The sequence below is a fragment of the Dendropsophus ebraccatus genome, chromosome 3 (assembly GCF_027789765.1).
Source record: "Dendropsophus ebraccatus isolate aDenEbr1 chromosome 3, aDenEbr1.pat, whole genome shotgun sequence".
In the NCBI taxonomy this organism is placed as follows: Eukaryota; Metazoa; Chordata; class Amphibia; order Anura; family Hylidae; genus Dendropsophus; species Dendropsophus ebraccatus.
The window spans coordinates 12,936,986-12,964,060 of record NC_091456.1 but is presented as its reverse complement, the minus strand read 5'-3'; the positions used below and the strand labels follow the sequence as shown (position 1 = coordinate 12,964,060).

At 45.4% G+C, this 27,075-nt stretch overlaps 1 protein-coding gene across 1 annotated transcript in view; it reads right to left on the bottom strand.

Annotated features, from left to right (window-relative positions):
• TMEM132B (transmembrane protein 132B) overlaps positions 1–26,796 on the bottom strand; it is a 425,771-nt gene extending 398,975 nt beyond the window's left edge. Inside the window, exon 1 of the mRNA XM_069960965.1 lies at positions 26,432–26,796. Within this exon, the coding sequence (XP_069817066.1) occupies positions 26,432–26,498 (67 nt within the window). The 5' untranslated portion in view covers positions 26,499–26,796. The remainder of the gene's footprint in view (positions 1–26,431) is intronic.
• Between the last annotated feature and the right edge of the window lie 279 nt (positions 26,797–27,075).

The following is a 27,075-nucleotide window of genomic DNA, read 5'->3' as shown; positions in this document are numbered from 1 at the left end:
CCTTTAAGAGTAAAATTGGTCCCTTTAAGAGCGACCTGGGTCCCTTTAAGAGCGAACTAGGTCCCTTAAAGAGCGAAATGCGTCCCATTAGGAGCGACCTGGGTCCCTTTAAGAGCGAAATATGTCCCTTTAAGAGCAAAATGGGTCCCTTTAAGAGCGAAATATGTCCCTTTAAGAGCAAAATGGGTCCCTTTAAGAGCGACCTGGGTCTCTTTAAGAGCGAAATATGTCCCTTTAAGAGCGACCTGGGTCCCTTTAAGAGCAAAATGGGTCCCTTTAAGAGCTAAATATGTCCCTTTAAGAGCAAAATCGGTCCCTTTAAGAGCTAAATATGTCCCTTTAAGAGCAAAATGGGTCCCTTTAAGAGCGAAATATGTCCCTTTAAGAGCGAAAGGGGTCCCTTTAAGAACGAAATATGTCCCTTTAAGAGCAAAATGGGTCCCTTTAAGAGCGAAATATGTCCCTTTAAGAGCGACCTGGCTCCCTTTAAGAGCAAAATATGTCCCTTTAAGAGTAAAATGGGTCCCTTTAAGAGCGAAATATGTCCCTTTAAGAGCGAAATGGGTCCCTTAAAGAGCGACCTGGGTCCCTTTAAGAGGGGTCCCTATAAGAGCGACCTGGGTGCCTTTAAAAACGACCTGGGTGCCTTTAAGAGTGACCTGGGTCCCTTTAAGGGCGACCTGAGTCCCTTTAAGAGCGACCTGCGTCCCTTTAAGAGCGAAATTGGTCCCTTTAAGAGCGACCTGGGTCCCTTTAAGAGTGAAATATGTCCCTTTAAGAGCAAAATGGGTCCCTTTAAGAGCGACCTGGGTCTCTTTAAGAGCGAAATATGTCCCTTTAAGAGCAAAATGGGTCCCTTTAAGAGCGAAATATGTCCCTTTAAGAGCAACCTGCGTCCCTTTAAGAGCGAAATATTTCCCTTTAAGAGCGACCTGGGTCCCTTTAAGAGCTAAATATGTCCCTTTAAGAGCGACCTGGGTCCCTTTAAGAGCGAAATACAATGGCGGATTATAATGTAGGCGGTTTGGGCGGCCGCCCGGGGCCCGAGGCTCCGGGGGGGCCCATGCCTTGCCGCCCACATTATAATGCCGCCCGGGAGGCCCCCTTCCCCCCGCCACTGCAGGCTCTTGTGACCGCAAGCATTGTTTCGCTTGCGGTCACAAGAGTCTCCGGCTGCCTCCGTCTGATGCGCGGCTGCCGGGGGTTTTCCGTCCTCTCCCCGGCAGCGCGCACATCACACAGCTCCTAGTGCCGTCTGGGGCCCTGACTTCCGGTACTGGGAGCGCACATACCGGAAGTCAGGGCCCAGGCGGCACTAGGAGCTGTGTGATGCGCGCGCTGCCGGGGAGAGGATGGGACACCCCCGGCAGCCGCGCATCAGACGGAGAGAGGATCGACGGGGGAACGCAGGGTAGGTGAGTTGTATTTTGTTATTTTTGTGTTATTTACTCACTGGGGGGCATCTATAAGGGGGGGGGCAGCTATAAGGGGGGAAAGGAGGACCAGCTATAAGGGGGGGAAAGAGGGAAGAGGGGGACCAGCTATAAGGGGGGAAAGAGGGGGACCATCTATAAGGGGGGAGAGGGAAGAGGGGGACCAGCTATAAGGGGGGAAAGGAGGACCAGCTATAAGGGGGGGAAAGAGGGGGACCATCTATAAGGGGGGAAAGAGGGGAACCATCTATAAGGGGGGAAAGAGGGGGACCATCTATAAGGGGGGGAAAGAGGGGGACCAGCTATAAGGGGGGAAAGAGGGGGACCATCTATAAGGGGGGAAAGAGGGGGGACCATCTATAAGGGGGGAAAGAGGGGGACCATCTATAAGGGGGGAAAGAGGGGGACCATCTATAAGGGGGGAAAGAGGGGGGACCATCTATAGAGGGGGGAAAGAGGGGGACCATCTATAAGGGGGGAAAGAGGGGGACCATCTATAAGGGGGGAAAGAGGGGGGACCATCTATAAGGGGGGAAAGAGGGGGACCATCTATAAGGGGGGAAAGAGGGGGGACCATCTATAGAGGGGGGAAAGAGGGGGACCAGCTATAAGGGGGGAGAGGGGGACCATCTATAAGGGGGGAAAGAGGGGGACCATCTATAAGGGGGGGAAAGAGGGGGACCAGCTATAAGGGGGGAAAGAGGGGGACCATCTATAAGGGGGGAAAGAGGGGGGACCATCTATAGAGGGGGGAAAGAGGGGGACCAGCTATAAAGAGGGAAAGAGGGGGGACCATCTATAAGGGGGGAAAGAGGGGGACCATCTATAGAGGGGGAAAGAGGGGGACCATCTATAAGGGGGGAAAGAGGGGGACCATCTATAAGGGGGGAAAGAGGGGAACCATCTATAAGGGGGGAAAGAGGGGGATCAGCTATAAGGGGGGAAAGAGGGGGACCAGCTATAAGGGGGGAGAGGGAAGAGGGGGACCAGCTATAAGGGGGGAAAGAGGAGGACCATCTATAAGGGGGGAAAGAGGAGGACCATCTATAAGGGGGGAAAGAGGGGGACCAGCTATAAAGAGGGAAAGAGGGGGGACCATCTATAAGGGGGGAAAGAGGGGGACCATCTATAGAGGGGGAAAGAGGGGGACCAGCTATAAAGAGGGAAAGAGGGGGGACCATCTATAAGGGGGGAAAGAGGGGGACCATCTATAGAGGGGGAAAGAGGGGGACCATCTATAGAGGGGGAAAGAGGGGGACCATCTATAAGGGGGGAAAGAGGGGGACCAGCTATAAGGGGGGAGAGGGAAGAGGGGGACCAGCTATAAGGGGGGAAAGGAGGACCAGCTATAAGGGGGGAGAGGGAAGAGGGGGACCAGCTATAAGGGAGGAAAGAGGGGGACCAGCTATAAAGAGGGAAAGAGGGGGGACCATCTATAAGGGGGGAAAGAGGGGGACCATCTATAAGGGGGGAAAGAGGGGGACCAGCTATAAGGGGGGGAAAGAGGGGGACCACCTATAAGGGGGGGGGAAAGAGGGGGACCATCTATAAGGACGGAGAGGAGGACCAGCTATAAGGGGGGGAAAGAGGGGGACCATCTATAAGGACGGAGAGGAGGACCAGCTATAAGGGGGGGAAAGAGGGGGACCAGCTATAAGGGGGGAAAGGAGGACCAGCTATGAGGGGGGAGAGGGAAGAGGGGGACCAGCTATAAGGGGGGAAAGAGAAGGACCATCTATAAAGGGGGAAAGAGGGGGACCATCTATAAGGGGGGGGAAGAGGGAGACCATCTACAAAGGGGGACTATCTCCTATAGGATTAGCACCCTCCTCTCCTGACATCCTCTGTGCTGCTGGGACCTCCCCTATAGATCAGCACCCTCTTCTCCTGACATCCTCTGTGCTGCTCGGACCTCTCCTATAAGATCAGCACCCTCCCCTCCTGACATCCTCTGTGCTGCTGTGACCTTGGGGGGGGGGGGGCAACATCAGGGGACCAGGTGAAGTGGCAATATGTTTATTGGGGGCAGTGGAGGTGGGGTGGGCAATGCTTACTGGGGGTAGCAGTAAGGGACCAAACATTATGTTTATTGGGGCCAGCAGAGAGGGGAGGCAGGCAGTGTTTATTGGGGACAGTGGGGGGGGGCGCAGTAGCAGATTATAATGTGGGCGAATTGACTGGGGGGGGGCCCAGGTTGGGTGGACATTGACTGGGGGGGGGCCCAGGGTACATTTAATCCGCCACTGGCGAAATATGTCCCTTAAAGAGCAAAATGGGTCCCTTTAAGAGCGAAATATGTCCCTTTAAGCAAAATTGGTCCCTTTAAGAGCGAAATATGTCCCTTTAAGAGCAAAATGGGTCCATTTAAGAGCGACCTGGGTCCCTTTAAGAGCGACCTGGGCCCCTTTAAGAGCGACCTAGGTCCCTTTAAGAGCGAAATGGGTCGCTTTAAGAGCAAAATGGGTCCCTTTAAGAGCGATTTGGGTCATTTTAAGAGTGAAATGGGTCCCTTTAAGAGTGACCTGGGCCCCTTTAAGAGCGACCTGGGTCCCTTAAAGTGACCTAGGTCGCTCTTAAAGGGATCTATGTAGCTCTTGAAGGGACGGGACCCAAGTCGCCTTTAAAGGGACCCAGGTCGCTCTTAAAGGGACGGTACTCAAGTCGCTCTTAAAGATATCCGACCCAAGTAGCTCTTAAAGGGACGGGACCCAAGTCACTCTTAAAGGGACGGGACCCGAGTCACTCTTAAAGGGACGGGACCCAAGTTTCTCTTAAAAGGAAGTCACTGGTAAAGGGGTGCTCTTTTCAAGCACTACGTATCCTGGAAATGCAAATCTAGTTCTGGAATTGCTATATCTGGGAATGACATCTGTATGATAAAATGTAACATATATATATATATATATATATATATATATATATATATATATATATATATTCCGCCCCTACCAAGTATGTATGAGAGTTCCTCTGCCTTGAGCCGGTATTAAACACCACCTCAGGACTTCCTTATAATAAGCTTCCACCAAGGACGTATTGATCGAGTTCTTAGCTCTTCTTTCAGATCTTTTTTGCTATTACATGTTTATTCATTTAAAGCCGCTCCATAAGAATATGTAAGAGACAAAGACAAGGGCTCCAATAAAAGAAGAAAATAATAACTCAATTTATACATATATACATTTTCTAGGTCAAATGCTTAGTCTATAGATCCAATATATATTATTGTGAAACCACCATCTAAGCGCTCAAGGTTGAATACTGGGAAAAATATTGGAATTCCAGAAAAATCTTGCCTATAAAACAAGCAAACAGGAGACCGTCAGGTGCGTACTGTAAGGGAATTGTGAGGTTTTATCCACAGTAGCTCATTCTGTGGTCACAGCTTGGGAGGGTTCTGGTGTAAAGAGATTAGGGGAACTAAACACGCTGAAAAAGCGCTGTCGAATCTGTTGGCGCTATACAAATAAAAAAATAAAAAAATATTATTACTATTATTATTATTATTATTATTTTATTAGTATTTGGCCAAATTTGCAAGACTAAGACCAGTAAGTCTTCAGAAGTATACAAGGTATTTTACAGCTCCAAAGAAATTGTGTGAATATAGCGGTATTAGGCCATGTTCACACAACGTATATTTTCGTAAAAGTACGGCCATTGTTGCCGATTGCAACAACAGCTGTGAATATGGATGATCTTTTCAGAGACCGGCCGGTCTCTTACGTAGTGTGAACATAGCCTCAGAATTATAAAATTATAAAATCATATTAGACCTTATATATGTACATATAGATAGTCTAGTTAAGTATTCGTATATGTACTGTATATATGCTGTTTATGTATATGCATATATGTGTATGAGTCTCTATATATATTAGAAGTTGCCTGCTGGATGTTGCTTCGGTAGTATGTATTAAGTATTGCCCCCAAAAGTTATACAAATCCCCAATATACACTTATTATGGGAAATGCTTATGAAGTGCTTTTTTCCCTGCACTTACTACTGCATCAAGGCGTCACTTCCTGGCTAACATGGTGATGTCACTTCCTGGATAACATGGTGATGTCACTTCCTGAATAACATGGTGATGTCACTTCCTGGATAACATGGTGATGCCACGACCTAAAAGAGCTGTGCGGGCTATGGCTACTGGAGAGGATGATGCCAGAGGGATGCTCAGTGTCCCTATAGTGCCCTGTGTCCCTCAGTGTCCCCCTGCCATCATCCACTCCAGCAGCCACAGCCCGCACAGCTCCGGGAGTCAGGTCGTGACATCACAATGTTATCCAGGAAGTGACGTCCCCATGTTATCCAGGAAGTGAAATCACCATGTTATCCAGGAAGTGACATCACCAGGTTATCCAGGAAGTGACATCACCAGGTTATCCAGGAAGTGACATCACCAGGTTATCCAGGAAGTGACATCACTACGTTATCCAGGAAGTGACATCACCATGTTATCCAGGAAGTGACATCACCATGTTATCCAGGAAGTGATGCCTTGATGCAGTAGTAAGTACAAGGAAAAAAGCTCTCTGCCGCCATCTCTGTCCATGTCAGGAACTGCCCAGAGCAGGAGAGGTTTTCTATGGGGATTTGCTGCTGCTCTGGACAGTTCCTGAGATGGACAAAGGTGGCAGCAGAGAGCACTGTGTCAGACTGGAAAGAACACACCACTTCCTGCAGAACATACAGCAGCTGATTTTTAAATAGAAGTTTTAAAACCAGTTGACTTGAAGGGAAAAAAAAATTGCTGCAGAACCCCATAGGCAAGGGAGCTTTGCAGCAACCTCTGAAGCTCAATGACCAGAGCCACTGCCTGCGGCAAAGGAACCTTTGGGTTTTCTGTAAGATCTGCATGTGTATTCTGTAAGATGGTAAATGGGGACCAAATCATCAATACTTTGGATGTCATATTAGCACATTTGTAGCTGATCACATTCCCTTTATAATCGTCTTTTTTACTCTGACGTAATACGTTTTCCGCACTCTATCTCTGTGTCGTCCATCTGTACAAGGAGCAATTAGCGCTCGATAAACCATGTCTATGTCAAACTACTGAGCAGGGATCTCTGGTAGATGGATCACAAAGAGGTCACAAAGAGCAGCCTCCAAATCGACAATGGACTTTATAGGTCTCCCTCTGAAGTCAATGCTTTCAGTCTTTATTTTGGATTGAGCTTCCTCTAGCTATATATATATATATATATATATATATTCTGCATATAATTAATATGATCATAGAGTTGGCTGACTTTATCTATTGTATCATTCATCTTATTGTCTGTGGCTTCTATATGGGGGCCTATTGCATGGCAGTCTGCCTTAAAAAAGGACCCGTGCCAGGGTGACAGGCTCCCGACCCCCAGCTAGATCCCCTTATACTGATCTCATCCCGCCGAGTCCCGCTCCCGGAGCCGTTCCCAGGATGGAGATATACCGGTCAGAAGTCGGCGCGCGCGCTGTGGGGAGAGGTCCAGCGTCCATAGAGAATGAATGGAGCCGGACTCATCTCTGCAGCTTCTGACCGGGATATCTCCGTCCCAGGACCGGCTACGGGAGCAGGACTCGGTGGGATGAGGTCAGTATAAGGGGATCTAGCACGGGGGTGACAGGTCTCCTTTAAAAGAGAACTCTGGGGTCTGCCTTTTTTTTCCTAAAAGAGCCGGGGAGGAAGTGGCTGAACATAACTTGCACCTACCTCCCTGGCTCCAGCGCTGAGGTTCGCTCTGGTTCCTGGTCCCCTGGCCACTTCCTGTTCTGAGCAGGGACCAGGGTCGTGACAAGTCAGTGGCCGAGGGGGGGACCCCGCTCAGACCTGGAACTGGAGTGGAGGAAAGCGAATTCCATCGCTGGAGCTGGGGAGGAGGTGGCTGAACATAACATACACCTACCTCCCAGGCTCCAGCGCTGGGGTTCACTCCCATCCGCTCTGGTTCCTGGTCCCTCGGCCGGTTCCTGGTCTGAGCAGGGTCCCCCCCCTCGGGCACTGACTGGTCACGACCCTGGTCGCCGCTCAGAACAGGAAGCAGCCGGGGGACCAGGAACCGAAGCGGACGAGGGTGAACCCCAGCGCTGGAGCCGGGGAGGTAGGGGAATCTTTTGAAAAAAAGATTTACCAAAAATGACTCATTACCCCAGAAAAAAAAAAAAAATCTCTAAATCCTTGGTAACTCAGACGTATGTCACATCTCCGCAATTTGCGGAAATCAGTCAAATCCGCAATCAGTCTATCTCTAGTACCAGAGTAAACATGATAGAGTAGAGTAAGTGGGGGCGGGGCTTAGCTATTACTACTTGTAGGAGACAGAGAATGCCTGAGCTGAGCGTATGCAAGCTGCCCCTTCCAGAGGATCTATACTGTCCCTGAAAGGTAAATCAAGGCATCACTCTTATTTATGACCAGTAAAGTTCTGGGCATCTGTCCTTGTGTAGATACCTCCTATTATATATGACATACACATTGCTGCTTCCTGAATGTGATCCCCTCTCCCTCTTACCTGTCACATAGTACCTTTCATATATCTGTCTGTGCTTCCATAACATAGAAAAATACTTTTATTCTCCAGTAAAAAGGATGAGAGAGACTTTCCTATGCTCCTGATCCTCAGAGGGCTGCAACACCTCCTCCCACCTCTTACCCTTGCTTAGAGCTCAGTTTGCATCTGACTGTCAATCAATCAGGGTCAGGTATGGAAGGGGTAGTGAGGAGATATTCCAGCCTGCAATAAATCAGAAGCTTGGGGAGGCCTTTCTGACACTTCTCGCCGGAGAAATAAAAAAATTCTATTTCTAGAAGCACATACAGATATATAAAAGGTACCACGTGTCTCCTTGTCCTAACAGCTATATAAATGTGTCAGCAGTTTGGACACATGAATTGCATCTGACAGACTCCCTTTAAGGCAATGCTTTCTATCAGTTGTCACATTGCTCATACGTGTCTAAATACTCAGGGTTATTTAAGGTAATTTATCTCCAGACTGAGAGCTCCGCGGTATAATCTTATATTAGATTCAGGCTGCCAGATTGGTGCAGCGACCCTATTTGTACTTACATCTGAATGACATGAATGGATCAAGAATGAACTGTTTAGTGTGGGAATTGGCCTATCTATAAGCCTTGCAGCGGACTCTCTGATGTAATCCAACTTACATGGAGGACTCCACTGCCCATATAATTATATGTGACAGGTCCAAGTATAACAAAAAAAAAAAACAACCACAGTATGTATATAGATGAATGCATTATATGCACATTTAACCAACTATGCATTAAGAAATATTGCACATCTTTGCAGACTTGATACAAACAAACATGTAAACATATGAATAGTTACTATTACAGGTTTAAATTAAAGGGATAGTTAACAAAAAAAAAAAGTTTTCTTTCAAATCAACTGGTTACAGAGATTTGTAATTTACCACTATTAAAAAATCTCAAGTCTTCCAGTACTTATCAGCTGCTGTATGACCCCAAGGCAGTGGACTTGGAGGACAGGGGACAGAGTGCAGCCATTGATAGTGATTGACAGATTAGACAGCAGGGTGGAGCGAGATGGGGGAAAGATGAAAGTTCTGTTTTGTCCATGTTGAGTTTTAGAAAGCGAGAGGAGAAGAAGGAAGATATGGCCGATAGACACTCTGGAATTCTGGATAGCAAAGAGGTGACATCCGGACCAGAGAGGTAGATCTGAGTGTCATCAGCGTAGAGGTGGTACCTGAAGCCGTGGGATTCTATGATTTGTCCCAGGCCAGAAGTATAGATGGAGAAGAGAAGAGGCCCAAGTACAGATCCTTGGGGAACACCAACAGTGAGGGGACGAGGAGAGGAGGTGGTGTGGGAGCGAGGAGAGGAGGTGGTGTGGGAGCGAGGAGAGGAGGTGGTGTGGGAGTGAGGAGAAGAGGTGGTGTGGGAGCAAGGAGAGGAGGTGGTGTGGGAGCGAGGAAAGGAGGGGGTGTGGGATTGTGGAGAAGAGGTGGTGTGGGAGTGAGGAGAGTGTAACGCCTGGCGTAGTGGATCCACTGGACCGTCACCAGCGATGGCACTAACCTCACCAGGGAGCGGAGTCTAAGGGGCCGCTGGTTTTCACCAGAGCCCGCCGCAAGGCGGGATGGACTTGCTGCGGCAGACGACCCCCAGGTCGCTACCCCTGGCTTGGTTGCTAGCGACGGCAGGCGAGGCGTGGCAGGAGCAGTAGGCAGGAGATGGTGCTGGCAGAGGTCTGTAGACGTAACCGCAGGTGACAGGCTGAACACTGGAGCAATGGAGTGACAGGGGAGCAGGAACCAGGAACAAGGACTAGGGACCAGGTAGCGGATAGGTATCAGGAACAACAGGGGGCTGGGCCAAACGCTATGGAAAGCATGTAGAGGCTCCAACACCTGTAGTGGGGCAGGGCTGGAACTTATAGGGGAGTGATTGACATGTGGACCAATTAGGAGCGCACTGCCCCTTTAAATCTGAGACAGCCGGCGCGCGCGCCCTAGGAGGCGGGGACGCGCACGCCGGCCGGCACAGTGAGAGACGGGAGCGGAGGAGAGGTGAGGCGCCCCAGGGGCCGAACTAGCAGCAGCGCCGGGTCCCTGCACAAGGACCCCGGCGGCTGCATGGGGCAGGAGGAGGTCGCGGCGGCGGCCCGGAACACGGGACGCCGCCGCGGCCGTGACAGAGAGGAGGTGGTGTGGGAGCGAGGAGAGGAGGTGGTGTGGGAGCGAGGAGAGGAGGTGGTGTGGGAGCGAGGAGAGGAGGTGGTGTGGGAGTGAGGAGAGGAGGTGGTGTTCTTTATAAATCCCAGTAAATGTTGAAGTGACTGCCCTATATGTAAGTATTCTCCGGCTGGTAAGGATTTGTCATGTACTTTTCTGAGAAATATAACATTCTCTGTTTTCTGGTGACGGATCTGCATGTGGGCTTGTTTTTTGCGGGATGCGCTGATCTTTTTTTGTATTTTTAGGTACAAACAAATTTCAGATTTTTTACTTTTTTCTGATTCTGACTTTTAATTCTAATTTTGGAAGGCATCTGAATCATTTTTTTACACCATTGACTGTGCACATTAAATGACATGATCACTTCTTAGTTTGGGTCCATGTGGACATGGTAATACCAATTATGTGTACTTTTTCTTTTATCTTTTTTAAGCTTTTTAATACTTTATATTCTAGTCCCACTGGGGACCTTAAAGGGAACCTGTCAACCCCCATGCTGGGGTGAAGGCCCCCTCTTACCCCCTCTCTCCAAGTCCCGCGCCTGGAGTCATTCATTCTCTATGGGCGTCAGAATCATCTCTGGAGTGCGCGCACACAGCTTCCAACAGGGATATCTCTGTCCCAGGACCGGCTCCAAGCGCAGGACTTGGAGAGAAAGGGTAGGTATAAGGGTCTCTAGCGGGGAGTTGGGCAGCCTTAACCCCGGCACGGGGGGGGGTGGCAGGTTCCCTTTAAGGCGGCCATACACCTTCAATAACCGATAGCTCAATGATCATTCAGCCATCAGTTATCTCTCCTATCCCCCCCATACACATTAATGTTCCTGCGTTTTCTATAAGGAGAGGATGGGTAAGCCACAGCCAGATGGTTCTGGCTGCGGCTTATCTCTCCGAGAACATCTTGAAAAGATATCTCTGTATATGGTACTGCAGCTAAGTTCCATAAAAGTGAATAGAGCCAAGTTGTAATACCCCACAAAACCTAAGGACAGGTGTGGCGCCATTTTGGAAGAAGGCAGTCATGGGTTTTTTCGTTTCTTTTTTTAATCCTAGATAAACCCTTTAAGTGCCATCTGTTTAAATTCAATGTAGAAAAGGTATAGTCAAACCTAAACTAAAACTAATATAAGTTCTACAGCCTAAAGGGGAGATTTATCAAACATGGTGTAAAGTGACACTGGTTCAGTTGCCCCTAGCAACCAATCAGATTCCACCTTTCATTTTCCAAAGAGTCTGTAAGGAATGAAAGGTGGAATCTGATTGGTTGCTAGGGGCAACTGAGCCAGTCTCACTTTACACCATGTTTGATAAATCTCCTCCTAAATGTTCTGTCGCTGCAAATTTTACAATCAAATCAATCAATTTTATAGACTGGACAATGTCGTCTTTACAAGCAGTAAAATGCTACCTTCACCTTTGGTAATAGGAAGGGCAATTTTCTTGGTCAATAGTAGAAATGGTAAAATGTTATCCCTAGGTCTTCTTGCCCATAAAATGAATGGTTGCTCCTTTGTTTAATCAGTTCCCATTATTGCGTATTACAATACAAAGGTCACCTATCTACCATTGGGCTTCTGACATTTCCTCCACTCTAAGCGAAGTCAATCTGAGTCTTCATAAATTGCCATCTTTCAGTGCAAATCCTGACACTAAAATGACACAAGATCATTACAACTGGGCGATCCTGGCTTGTGCGGTCACCCTTCATCGATTCTTCATGTCTTATCTTCTCACAAAATTAGGCCGAGCACAAGATAAGGGATTTAAAGGGGAACTCCCCTATATAGATTTGTAATAGTTCCTGCAGGAAGTGGTGTATTCTCTCCAGTCTGACACACTGCTCTCTGCTGCCACCTCTGTCCAGAGCAGTAGCAAATCCCCATAGAAAACCTCTCCTGTTCTGGGCAGAGGTGGCAGCAGAGAGCACTGTGTCAGACTGGAGAGAATACACCACTTACTGCAGGACATACAGCAGCTGATAAGTAATGAAAGACTTGAGATTTTTAAATAGAATTACAAATCTATATAACTTTCTGAAACCAGTTGATTTGTAAGAAAAATATTTTCGATGGAGTACACCTTTAACAACAGATCCAAACTTTATTTTATATATAGTGCTATGATACAATTACTGTAGGTTTTTCTTTATACGTATTCCCAATAACAATCCCGTTCATAGTCTACGTAATTTGGTTATTCTGATTGTCCATAAAGAATGTTTGGCCAAATTTTCCAGAAAGGAGCAGATGTTCCGCTCATCTCTACTACTTTTACAAGCGGGAATGTTCTGATGAAACAACTAGGAAACTGATGGGGCTACAAACTCCCTGCAGGCTCCATGTTAGTTCATCACTAGACGCCGGCTGTTTTATGACGGGCTTTGTCTGCTGGTCCACAGGCAGTATACAGAAGTCTAATGATAGGTTCATAGGGCAATGACAGAGAAATTGATTGTCTGGTTGCTTCCCTGGTGTATTACTAGAATGCTTCAAACTGGGGAGGATGTATCTCTGAGTATAGGAGAATATTACAGCACTGCTGTATTACCAGCATAGGATTACCAAGGATGAACCTCCCCCTGTGAGCCTGCAGAGAGGAAGAGGATAAATCACCTATATTTATTTGGAAACCAAACTTATTTATTTGGAAACCTTCTCCTATATCACTATCCTTACCTACCAAACCTTCTCCTATATCACTATACTTACCTACCAAACCTTCTCCTATATCACTATCCTTACCTACCAACCCTTCTCCTATATCACTATCCTTACCTACCAAACCTTCTCCTATGTCACTATCCTTACCTACCAAACCTTCTCCTATGTCACTATCCTTACCTACCAAACCGTCTCCTATGTCACTATCCTTACCTACCAAACCTTCTCCTATGTCACGATTCTTACCTACCAACCCTTCTCCTATGTCACTACCCTTACCTACCAACCCTTCTCCTATGTCACTAACCTTAACTACCAAACCTTCTCCTATGTCACTATCCTTACCTACCAAACCTTCTCCTACTGTATGTCACTATCCTTACCTACCAAACCTTCTCCTATGTCACTATCCTTACCTACCAAACCTTCTCCTATGTCAATATCCTTACCTACCAAATCTTCTCCTATGTCACTATCCTTACCTACCAAACCTTCTCCTATGTCACTATCCTTACCTACCAAACCTTCTCCTATATCACTAACCTTACCCACCAACCCTTCTCCTATATCACTATCCTTACCTACCAAACCTTCTCCTATGTCACTATCCTTACCTACCAAACCTTCTCCTATGTCACTATCCTTACCTACCAAACCTTCTCCTATGTCACTATCCTTACCTACCAAACCTTCTCCTATGTCACTATCCTTACCTACCAAACCTTCTCCTATGTCACTATCCTTACCTACCAAACCTTCTCCTATGTCACTATCCTTACCTACCAATCCTTCTCCTACTGTATGTCACTATCCTTACCTACCAAACCTTCTCCTATATCACTATCCTTACCTACCAAACCTTCTCCTATGTCACTATCCTTACCTACCAAACCGTCTGCTATGTCACTATCCTTACCTACCAATCCTTCTCCTATGTCACTATCCTTACCTACCAAACCTTCTCCTACTGTATGTCACTATCCTTACCTACCAAACCTTCTCCTATATCACTATCCTTACCTACCAAACCGTCTCCTATGTCACTATCCTTACCTACCAATCCTTCTCCTATGTCACTATCCTTACCTACCAAACCTTCTCCTATGTCAATATCCTTACCTACCAAATCTTCTCCTCTGTCACTATCCTTACCTACCAAACCTTCTCCTATATCACTAAACTTACCCACCAACCCTTCTCCTATATCACTATCCTTACCTACCAAACCTTCTCCTATGTCACTATCCTTACCTACCAACCCTTCTCCTATGCCACTATCCTTACCTACCAAACCGTCTCCTATATCACTATCCTTACCTACCAAACCTTTCTCCTTACCTACCAACCCTTCTCCTATGTCACTATCCTTACCTACCAAACCTTCTCCTATATCACTATCCTTACCTACCAAACCTTCTCCTATGTCACGATTCTTACCTACCAACCCTTCTCCTATGTCACTAACCTTACCTACCAAACCGTCTCCTATGTCACTATCCTTACCTACCAACCCTTCTCCTATATCACTATCCTTACCCACCAACCCTTCTCCTATGTCACTATCCTTACCTACCAAACCTTCTCCTATGTCACGATTCTTACCTACCAACCCTTCTCCTATGTCACTAACCTTACCTACCAAACCTTCTCCTATGTCACTATCCTTACCTACCAAACCTTCTCCTATGTCACTATCCTTACCTACCAAACCTTCTCCTATGTCATTATCCTTACCCACCAAATCTTCTCCTCTGTCACTATCCTTACCTACCAAACCTTCTCCTATGTCACTATCCTTACCCACCAAACCTTCTCCTATGTCACTATACTTACCCACCAAACCTTCCCCTATGTCACTATCCTTACCTACCAAATCTTCTCCTATGTCACTATCATTACCTACAAAACCTTCTGCTATGTGTCTAATATATTAAAACTAGTAGCTCCTTATAAAGTGCATTTGACTATGGTCTGAGCTCCTTGAATTTCTCTTCTCTTTACTCTTGGATACCCTTCTTATCAGCGCCGGTGTCTGGCCAATGGCAATGTTCACATCAGCAGGAAAAGCATCGGCCTATAGAAGGCAGTGACCTCTTGCAAATGTGTAAGAGACCGGAGGGGACCAAGGTGCCGACACATTACTATGGGTTATGGAAAACTGCAATGTACCATTAGTTTCACATATATGTCACAGCCTGGAGTCTATCTGGTCAACATCACACGGTGGGGAAAAAAAGAGACATTGGGGGGGGGGGGGGGATAAACATATAATTCCGCCAGATGACGTCATTACTAAGCTCTATGTCCTTGGACCAGCAATTTTCTAGCTGTTCCCAACAAACATACTTTGCATTCTGAAACCCAGAAGCTTTAGTTTGCCATGGGAGAATACATTGGCAGAGGATGAAATAGAATTAAGGGATACACTATCCAGTGAGGGAATGCACAGAGACACAGCCTTTCAGTGTGCCTGAATCTCAGAATGGAGGCAGTACGCCCATGTTAATGACTACGCACGCCAGGAGAGATGGCGGGAGAGGAGAGCAAATTCTCTCTACTTCTAGTCCTCTCTTTCTGATTCCGTCTTGTACCGGGCTTTATTTTTAATCAGATGCAGTTGCAACCGAGAAAAAAAAAAACAATGGCGAGTAGCGGATACCAGATCCGAAAGCAAACATGTTACTAATGTATTCTCACTTATACAAGTGTAAATTCGCCTTCTCCCATCTACGACAATTACAAGTGGCGTAAAAATCTATTCTTAGGTCATCAGTTTGCCAATGGCAGTAGCTTAGGTCAAAGTTAAAGTGTCACTGTCATTTCTTTTTTTTGCAGAAATCTATAGTACAGGCGATTTTAAGAAACTTTGTAATTGGGTTAATTAGGCAAATATGCCATTATCTGCATTCAAAAAGACTTTCCCCAGGTCCCCCCCCCCCCTCCTCTCTCATATTCACTGCTCATTATCAGGAAATCTCGACTCTTTTAAATCAGTCGATCCCTGTGTAATCTTTGGAGAGGGGAGGGGGGAGGAGGGAGATTAGTCGGCAGCAGAGAACAAAGGATTACACAGTGGGAGCTGTGTGAAAGCTGTTATTCAGAGATCAGAGAGGTCAGTGCTGACTGTCAGAGGAGATAGTCCGGTGATGTAGCTGTAAATTAACTCTTGTTGTCCTGTTTTGGTGCCTCATCTCCCTCCACCCCTCCCTTCTCCATAGGAGAACAATGAAGACAAGGGGAGAGCTTCAAACTGCTTTTTCATGATAAAAATGCATTTTTCGGCTAATAAACCCAATTACAAAGCTTCTTAAAATCGCCTGTACTATTGATTTCCTTTTTATAACTTATTTCTTGGATGCGATAGACAAGAGGATTGGGGGCCGGAAAGGGTTAATGTAGCTTCTGCCGAAATCTTATACAATTAAGGGGAGAAAAAAAACACGCTCCTGCTGACAGCATGAAAAGACACTTTTTTTTTTTTTTTTAAGAGGGAAAAAAAAATCGCTACGTTCAAAGGAATGTGTAAAAATGTGACCCATGTGAAGGATTCTATGATACTTGAAATCCTTTTCCTTTTAAGTGACAGACAGAAAAGACAGTAACGGAGGAGAAAACACGACTCATCGGGGACAGGAGTGCGTTGACCCTTCGTTGCCTTCACATAACAGAGACAGCTGCACAGCTGCCAGCGAAGGACGGAAGCCAAGGAACATGTGAAGATGCCAACAAAGCAATGGCCTGGTGTCACTGCCAAACTCATACACACAAACCAGAGCCCGGCACGATGCCAGACACAAAGCAAAGCACCCCCAAAAACTCGGCCACATGGGTTGCGTCACTGTTCACTTGACATCCTAAGCAAGGTGACTTCGATTTTTGCAAGAGCTGGCAGTTTTATATTGCTTACGCAGCATATCCAGTATAATATCCCCCCCCCCCCCCCCCTGTAGATGAATGTAATATGTCCCGGGTGCAGCGGAGTGTATACAATATCTGTCTGTTCCCCTTCCCCACCATCAATGTGTCATGTTCCCGCTATATCTTCCAGCCCGAGACTGTTAGTGACGCAATTGCCGTGCACTTTTGTAACTTCTGGCAGTGAAAAGAAAAGGGGACAAAAACAAATGATTGCAGTGTTCTCGGGGAGAAGAAGAATAACGTCTTGGAAGGAAATGAAGGCGATTCATTGTTTGCGCCCTTAAGGATGGACAAACGCTCGGCCATTAAGGTCAGGTATTATTGGAATAGAAGCATAATACGTGACGGAAAATGGGAAGTCCAGCTTAAAAGTTAGAAATTCAGCCAAATCTTAAAGGGGTAGTTCACCAAAAATGTTTTTTGTTTTTTTTTTTCAAATCAACTGGTACTAGAAAGTGCCAGTGATTTGTAATTTATGTCAATTAAAAAAAAAAATCTCCAGTCTTCCAATACTTATCAGCAGCTGTATGTCCTGCAGGAAGTGGTGTATCCTTTTAATATCACCGCCACTTGTAATCGTATATTCCTAATCACTAGAAATTAATTCACTGCCTGGGGAATTCATTAAAACTTAACGTTTATTCTAATATTAAAAACTGATCACCCAAATGTGAAAAAAGAACATCAACCTAACACCAAATCAAAAAATTACCAATAATTAAACATAGTTTGGTAAAAAAAACAATCACACCAACCACCTGTGATGTCGTCACAGGCTATCTCTCTATGCCGATATAATACTTATGGACTTATGTTCCTATCAGTGCCGGTATGGTAGCCGGACTTACACCTTTAAAACCTGTATATTAGAGGGAAAAAGGGGGACACTATGGATGGGGGTCCCTATCCCTACAGGTGGCTTATATACCCGGTGACTCTGGGTGGGTATATGATGGACGTGTGGGACATCTAATGTGGGTGTGTCTATTCAATCCTCACCTTGGGGCCCTAATGTGACCTGCCCTAGTTTACGTCCTTAAAACGACGGCCCCGCACCGGATCCTATCCCTTACTCTCCTAAACTTCCCCTATACTGATGTTTACTAACTGTCTCACTGGGGATCCCTGCACTAGCTAGCGTTGCTAGTGACAATACAGGACTATAGATGTGAGGATATACTATACCCCTATACAAATAAGAGATAGATAAGATGGGGTGAGGGATAGGAAACCAAAGATATACAATAAGCAGTAGTGATATATTTATTGGGGGGTAATCATAATGTAATCTCATAATGGTAAACTGGTCCCTCCAATTTCAAAGTACTGGGTTTAAAGATATATAAACCATACAGATGTGCACATATTGCTACAATGCAGATCAAAACTGATACAAAAAACAAAAACTGAAAATGCATGTAAACAATATAAACTGCCAGCCAGACAAAGTATATCCAACTCTGATTACTGGGTTATACTCATCACTGGTCCGGGCAGCAGGACGGTCTCTACGCGTTTCTTGTCCCCCATCAATCATCAGGAGACCTAATGGGGGGTCTGATATAGGACATCTGTAGCCGTGATAGACGTCATGCCACGATGATGGTTGTTAGACGCCATGGGCAGGTCACATTAGGGCCCCAAGGCGAGGATTGAATAGACACACCCACATTAGACGTCCCACACGTCCATCATTTACCCACCCAGAGTCACCGGGTATATAAGCCACCTGTAGGGATAGGGACCCCCATCCATAGTGTCCCCCTTTTTCCCTCTAATATACAGGTTTTAAAGGTGTAAGTCCGGCTACCATACCGGCACTGATAGGAACATAAGTCCGGTTATTATATCGGCATAGAGAGATAGCCTGTGACGACATCACAGGTGGTTGGTGTGATTGGTAATTTTTTGATTTGGTGTTAGGTTGATGTTCTTATTTCACATTTGGGTGATCAGTTTTTAATATTAGAATAAACGTTAAGTTTTAGTGAATTCCCCAGGCAGTGAATTAATTTCTGGTGTATCCTTTCAGTCTGACACAGTGCTCTCTGCTGCCACCTCTGTCCGTGTCAGGAACTGTCCAGAGCAGCAGCAAATGCTCACCAGAAAACCTATACTGCTCTCCAGACTGCAAAGAATAAATACACAGGACATACAGCAAATGATAAATTACAAATCCCTGGCACAAATTGGTTTAAAAGAATCCTTTTTTTTTTTTTTCTTTTTTTTTTGGTGAACAACCCCTTGAAAGGTTCAGTTTTCATTATATGTGTTTGATTTGTTATTCATTCACAAATGGATTTAATAACAGCAGTTCACATAGCAACAACAAATTCCATAGTACTGTATACATATACTCTCTGTCTCCTATGGCTACAGTATATAAAAAGCATAATATGAACTACTAAATCTATCCCAGGGGTAGGGAGTCTTGGCTCTCCAGCTGTTGCAAAACTACAACTCCCATCATGAATGGGCAGCCTGGTTAGGGAACCTTGGTTCTCCAGCTGTTTCAAAACTACAACTCCCATCATGAATGGGCAGCCTGGTTAGGGAACCTTGGTTCTCCAGCTGTTGCAAAACTACAACTCCCATCATGAATTTGCAGCCTGGTTAGGGAACCTTGGTTCTCCAGCTGTTGCAAAACTACAACTCCCATCATGAATTTGCAGCCTGGTTAGGGAACCTTGGTTCTCCAGCTGTTGCAAAACTACAACTCCCATCATGCCTAGACAGCCAAAGCTAAAGCTTTGGCTGTCCAGGCATGATGGGAGTTGTAGTTTTGCAACAGCTGGAGAGCCAAGGTTCCCTACCCCTGATGTACGCTAACCCCCAGCCCATAATGCACATGTCTTGCATGGTGGTCCATGGTTACTGGCATAAGTAAAGGGAGATAATCTGATACATGACACAGGGCGCCGCTTATCTCCTAAGAATCCATACGTTGAAAGGTAAAATGCCTAATCAGACGGTATTGCTGCCCCCATACATATTAAGTCGCCGCTATTAACCTAATGTATAACACATAGCAAGCTTCATTTCGGTATCCCACACACCAAAATGAGTTTAGCCCTGATTATTTATCAATATATATACTGTATATATGTATTTTTTTTTTAGTGTGGAAGGAAACCAGAATATCCAGGGGGGAAAACCCACACAAAATATCATCATTTAACTACTGTTTCTTCAGTTTAGTAAGTAAATCAATACTTGGCTTAGTGTCCAGATCCTAAAATCTTCCCAGTTTCCTCTCTGTTCAGACACAATGCAGCTCTGCCATCCACCCTATGCTCACCATAGGCAAACAACACCGCTGTGCGCATGGCAATGAACTCCTTATGGGAATTGATCTGGTCCTATTGACTAAAATATGTTGGGATGTACTCCCTCAATCTTATTTATTTTATTTATTTATTTTTTCTATTTTAATTTAATATCATCAATCCCATTACAGAGGCATCCAGGGGGGGATGTTCTTTTCAAGAACAATCGTAAGGCGGAACATCTCTTTTTTTTCCTATTAGCCAAAAACAATGAAGCAAAACCAATATTTTCTAGAATCGAAATGAAGTGTATTGTAATTTTATTAGGAAATCCCTTTATAACGTCGGTCCAATCGGCCGTCGCTAAAGTGTTCCATCTCTCCTGACAGGCAGACGTCTCTAATGGAATCGTGAGTGATGGATATCAGGGAGCTGCAGTATACAGTACGTTTCTAGCAGGTTCCATCGCAGATTAGAAAACAACAAACATGGCTCATATACCTAATAACCTGGCGAGTGCAACAATGTATAGACCTCAAGAATAGTATGTACCAAGAATGTATAGACCAAGTAGTATGTACCAATGTATAGACCAAGAATGTATGAAAACTTGAAGTCTGCACGCCTGGCCGTCCTCTAAGGCAGGACGTTGTTTGAAACATTTTGCAATAGTTAGTACATATTATGTAAATACAAACATCTGCGAATAAATGAATCGTAACAAAGCGGAAAAGAGACAAAAGCTTGTTGTGTAACTACAAATCCCAGCATGAAAATTAGGGTAACCTAATTATATTCATAGTTTATTATATACATTATTACATTATAGACATTATATATAAAACACCAGGTGAGCGATGCAAGACAGTCAGATCTTACGTGAAGGAACGACCATCGTCTAGGTTGTTTTCTAAGGTTCAATAATTGGTTAATATATCAACCTATGTCATTTATAATAGACCATGTTAGGCAAGAAGCGAGGTCTCCGGTATGATGGTGCCATTGCTTTCATCTAGCTGGGGTTGAGCTTTATATAAAACGTAAGACAGAAATAGCTGCTGACAATAGCCCTGTCTGATAACTATAGAAATACAAGAGGAAATAAAGCCCCCCCCCCCCCCCCCAGAGAGTTATAACTGGCATCACCTATGAATAGACACCCTCAATAAAGTGAGATGCTCACATGTGAAACAATAACATAAAGAAGGGGATGGAGAATGACAAGAGGGAAAAAAGGGGGAGGAACTCATGAGAGATGGCAAATGTGAAGAAGAGACCTGGGAGGATTAGAAAGCAAAGTTGGGAGGAGGCAAGAAAGGAGAGAGAGAGAGATAGAGAGAGGGAGAGAGGAAGAGAGAGAGAGAGAGAGAAGTGTGAGGTTCTGTACATCCAGATGTCACTTCTAACACCCACAGATCTAATTTCTCCGCGAGTCAAGGTGAAAAGCAAGACTAATACTTGTTACTACCAGACAAATGTCTGAAGATTTATGAGATCTGCTGGCTTTTCTGCAGAAATGACTTAAATCATCGCCGTACGGATAAGTTTTATATTAGATGTATCCAATAAAGTTGTGAGGCCTTCAGCTTTGGAGAATAATCAGCGACCGATCAAAACTTTCCAAAAATACTGGAAATTATATATATATATATATTAATATTACCAGGCGCCTGGGGTCCTGGGATTGAATCCAGCAGGGGCAACATCATACAATATCACATCATGTGTCCATCCATGGCAGTTCATATTGCAACAAGAAGTTCCATAGTATTGTATACATATACTCTCTGTCTCCTATAGATACAGTATATGAAAGCCCAATATGAACCATCTACCCCAGGGATAGAAACCCTTGGCTCTCCAGCTGTTGCAAACTACAACTCCCACCATGCCTGGACAGCCAAAGCTTTAGCTTTGGCTGTCCAGGCATGATGGGAGTTGTAGTTTTGCAACAGCTGGAGAGCCAGGGTTCCCTAACCCTTGATCTTTAAGGTCTGGGTAATCTGGTTCTCTAATTCATTACATAAAGGTGTATATAAACTGTCTTCCTATGAGAGTGTGTAAATACTCAATTTTATAGAAGAAATTAGATTATGACCCCCTTAGGGATGGGGAATTAAATGGGTGTATTTCTTTCTGAACAGGATAGTGGATAAGGATATAGAGGCACTATATATATATAGATATATATATATAGAGAGAGAGAGAGAGAGAGATGGATAGATTTTATATAGATAGATAGATAGATATTATAGTGATTGTCAATAATAAAAATAATAATAATAAATAAATAATATTAAATAATAATAATAATAATAAAAATAAATAATAATGATAAATATTAACAATAATAAATAATAATTATTATTAAATACAAATAATAATAATACTCCTTGAAAGCATCCTTTCTGCCGGGATGTATCCAGTCAGCGTATCCTTAGCCTCCCCAAGGCACGTCTGACAGTCACTTTGGAGTCATTTTACAGATATTTTACATATACCATATAAGAGACAAATACAGACATGCCAAATAATGGTAATCTGGTAAAGGCTTATTAGAGATCCACGGCCACCGAATTGCTCTCAATCTGTTTCCTCGGCTATAATATCACAGTCCCCAACCAATCTAATGAATCACAGCATGTTTATATTGAGCTTGTCATTTCCAAAGCCAAATGCCCGTATTGTGCTGTCATAATGTAGCCTCAAGATGGTGAATCTGTTGGCAGAGCAATAAGGGCCCATTCACTGCACAACAGTAACTGTTACCAACTGTGCCCAGCTGCCAGGCACACAGAAGGGTATAACACATACAAATTACATACAAGTCAATGGTTAGTACACACACACATATAGACGACACACTCCATCATACACATAGCTGATGATGCGCTTAGTATCCAATACAATTATAGCTCGGTGAGGGGAGACGTTGGCAGATTGCTTTGACTATTAGCCAAGAATGGCAACAATGTTCCCAGGTGGGAAACTTCAAAGTAAAGATAAGTGAATGAAGGGAGAACATTGGTGAACTCTTGGATATAGATCAAACAGACCTGGACAATACAAGGTGGCCACACATTGTAACACAGGGAATCCTGGCTCTCCAGCTGTTGCAAAACTACAACTCCCATCATGCCTGGACAGCCTCTGGCTGGACAATACAACGTGGCCACACATTGTAACACAGGGGTAGGGAACCTTGGCTCTCCAGCTGTTGCAAAACTACAACTCCCATCATGCCTGGACAGCCTCTGGCTGGACAATACAACGTGGCCACACATTGTAACACAGGGGTAGGGAACCTTGGCTCTCCAGCTGTTGCAAAACTACAACTCCCATCATGCCTGGACAGCCTTCGGCTGTCCAGGCATGATGGGAGTTGTAGTTTTGCAACAGTGTATATGAGTTTTGTATACATTTTAAAAATATTAACATTATAGGTGTTTGATGCTGAGCCAAGAAGACAATAAAAATAGCCAAAATAACACAAAAAAGACTTCTAGAGTCCATTGCCACAACCATTACCCCCCATGATCAGCAGTCTCCAAAGAATATTATAGAGTCTACATAGTGTCCACTGTGCTGTCATCACTCTTAGGTCCAGCAGACTGTGTCAGGAGTAATAAGATGCCACCACAAAGCACTACCTCTCAGCTGCAAGGGGTGTTAGGAGAATATATGTCACCACAGATTGATGATCCTGGAAAGTGATGGGGGGGGGGGGGGGTGTCGGGGAAAAAAAAAAAAAATATATATATATATATATATATATGTATATATATTATTTTTTTTAACTATATTTATATATTATATATATATTTTAGTTTATTTTTTTTTTTACAGAGGTGATATAATCCTGTGAGTATGAGTATATATATATATATATATATATATATATATATATATATATATATATATATATATACAGTATATATATATATATACACAGTGTGTATATATATATATATATATATATATATATATTCGCAGGATTATATCACCTTGGTTCACACATCAAGAAACATTCTCCTCAGTTGCTTGGATACTTTGGATACAGCGGCAGAAGAAATAAATGAAACAATGAGTTTTTTAATCTGACCTGATACTAAGGTTACTGATCTTGCTCTGCATCAGGTTACTTTGTAGCTATTGAGGTTCATAGGGTATTCATTCATTATATGGCGGTATGCATCTTGTTAGATAGTACAGATAGTATAGGACAGCTACTCATGGCTCCCCTGTGATTATAGGAAGAGGGAGGAAGAGAGAAGGAGAAGAAGGCACATGTGCTGCCAGGTAATAGTGGAGAACTCGCTTTCCTCCTATGGGGTTAGGATAGGAGTTAAAGGGGGTTTCCAGCGCTACAAAAACATGGCTACTTTCTTCCAGAGACAGCACCGCTCTTGTCTCCAGTTTGGGTGGGGTGTGCCTCTTAGTTCCATTGAAGTGAATGGAGTTTAATTGCAAATGACACCTGACCAGGAGACAAGAGTCTTGTTGTCTCTGGAAGCAGGTGGCCATGTTTTTGTAGCGCTGGATGACCCCCTTCAAGTCTATATACACCAAGGGCGACATGTATCATCCGGCGTATGGATGAATTTCGGCGGAAAGTGACGATTTGCATATTTTTTTATTCGAAAATAGCCGATTTGCGAATAAAATATTCGCATTTCGGCACTTTCCGCCGAGTACGCCGGGGGGCGGGGAGGGGGTGTGGAGGGGGCGTTACGGGGGGCGCGGACCCAGAGTCCGCGCGATTTATCATCTACGCTGAAAACCTACTCCACCTTTCAGGTGGCGTAGGTTTTCGGCTGTGCGCACCGACGCGCACGGGATTTATGTAGAGGCACTCCGCCTCTACATAAATCTCCGTAGCGGCGGAGATGCGGGGACATTTATAAGTCCGGCGTAGAAAACGCCGGACTTAATAAATGTCCCCCCAAGAGTCTTGTATATAGTTAGACCCATATACACAATCTTGCAAGGATTTGCTTAGCATCTCTATTGGTTATGATGGTATCTGAGCTGTCGCTATTATCATTAGGAAATAGGGTATAGTGTGAAGGATCATTAGGTCAGATGGGCGCTAGGCTGTGCCCAGGAGGGTGCCAGGCTGTGTTAAGGATGGCTCCATGTTTCCTGCCTTCTTGAGCTTGAACCTCACTGAGTTCCTGGGATTCTGCTCCTTCAGATGATTAAGGAAATTATTTTGCACAGATCCAATGTCTGCTGGCTGCCTCTTCCTATCAGCCTGTTTCCTGAGAGCACATGTCCTCCGCTATACAAGTATACAGGGCAGAGCTGAGTTTGTTAGGACCGCAGGTTAAACCTACCACTAGGTGTACACTAAAGCCAGGGGGAAGGGAACCTCAGCTGCTGCAAAACTACAACTCCCATCATGCCTGGACAGCCAAAAACTACAACTCTCATCATGCCTGGACAGCAGGGATAGGAAACCTTGGCTGTCCAGCTGTTGCAAAACTACAACTCCCATCATGTCTGGACAGCAGGGATAGGAAACCTTGGCTGTCCAGCTGTTGCAAAACTACAACTCCCATCATGCCTGGACAGCCAAAAACTAAAGCTACATCATGCCTTGACAGCCAAAACTACAACTCCCATCATGCCTGAACAGCAGGGATAGGGAACCTTGGCTCTCCAGCTGTTGCAAAACTACAACTCCCATCATGCCTGGGCAGCCAAAATTAAAGCTACATCATGCCTGGACAGCCAAAACTACAACTCCCATCATGCCTGGGCAGCCAAAACTACATCTCTCAGGGGTAGGGAACCTTGGCTCTCCAGCTGTTGCAAAACTACAACTCTCATCATGCCTGAACAGCAGGGATAGGGAACCTTGGCTGTCCAGCTATTGCAAAACTACAACTCTCATCATGCGTAGACAGCAGGGGTAGGGAACCTTGGCTCTCCAAAACTAAAGCTACATCATGCCTGGACAGCCAAAACTACAACTCCCATCATGCCTGTACAGAATGGTTAGGGAACCTTGGCTGTCCAGCTATTGCAAAACTACAACTCTCATCATGCGTAGACAGCAGGGGTAGGGAACCTTGGCTCTCCAGCTGTTGCAAAACTACAACTCCCATCATGCCTGGACAGCCAAAGCTAAAGCTTTGGCTGTCCATGCATGATGGGAGTTGTAGTTTTGCAACAGCTGGAGAGCCAAGGTTCCCTTCCCCCTGCCCTAAAGAGTTAAAAACCATCTCAGCTCTGCTCCATCTGCGTGCATAGCCTGTATACATAGCTAGGCTCTTCTCCTGGAGCTTGTTCTCATGTGTGGCGCTTCTCTCCAGCACTTTTCCATCACACCCCGGGGCTGCTGCACGCCTGTCACTTCCCCACATCTGACATGGCTAAGGAGCAGCAAAGAAGAAGAGGAGGAGGAGGAGGAGAAGAAGAAGGAAACTTTCACTGACCTTTCCCCAGCAGAGTAAGTGAGAGCAGGTGCAGGGCACAGAGCACGGCTACTATCCCGGCTGGCATCTTTGGGGGTCCCAAGCAGAGCTCAGCAGTTACATATCCTGGTGGAGAAGAGGAGGAGGAGGAGGAGTGCTCTAGAAGTGCCCCCTGGCAGTGCCACTTGTAGAGATGCAGGCTGCCCACATGTCACACAAAGGAAAGGAGGCTACAAGTTTACTTCACTAATATCCATAGGTAGTGTGAGGCAGGTGAGGAGCTAGCCGTGTGCAGGCTCCGGAGCCGGGCGGGAGTGCAGGGAGGCTTCCCCTCCTGGCAGCAGCATCTTCCCAGCCCAGCAGTGACAGAGCTCTGGCCGGGAGGACTCCCCTGCAACTCCTTCAGTGTGAGAGGGGGCGGGGGCTGGGGATTGGCAGCCGGAGAGGACCACTAGGAGGAGCAGCAGGGGCTGGGAGGCGTGGCCATGGAGTGCCAGGGGGGAGGAGGGGGCTGCTGCTGCTGCCCACATGAGGGACAGCCGGCTGCTCCGCACACCACGACTTTTGGGAAGCAGTTAGTGCAGAGCCTGGCCAGGAACAGGTTAACCATGAGAGGCAGAGCAGCAATCTCTACAAGAAGGGATTCTGGCAGGGAGCGGTGTGTG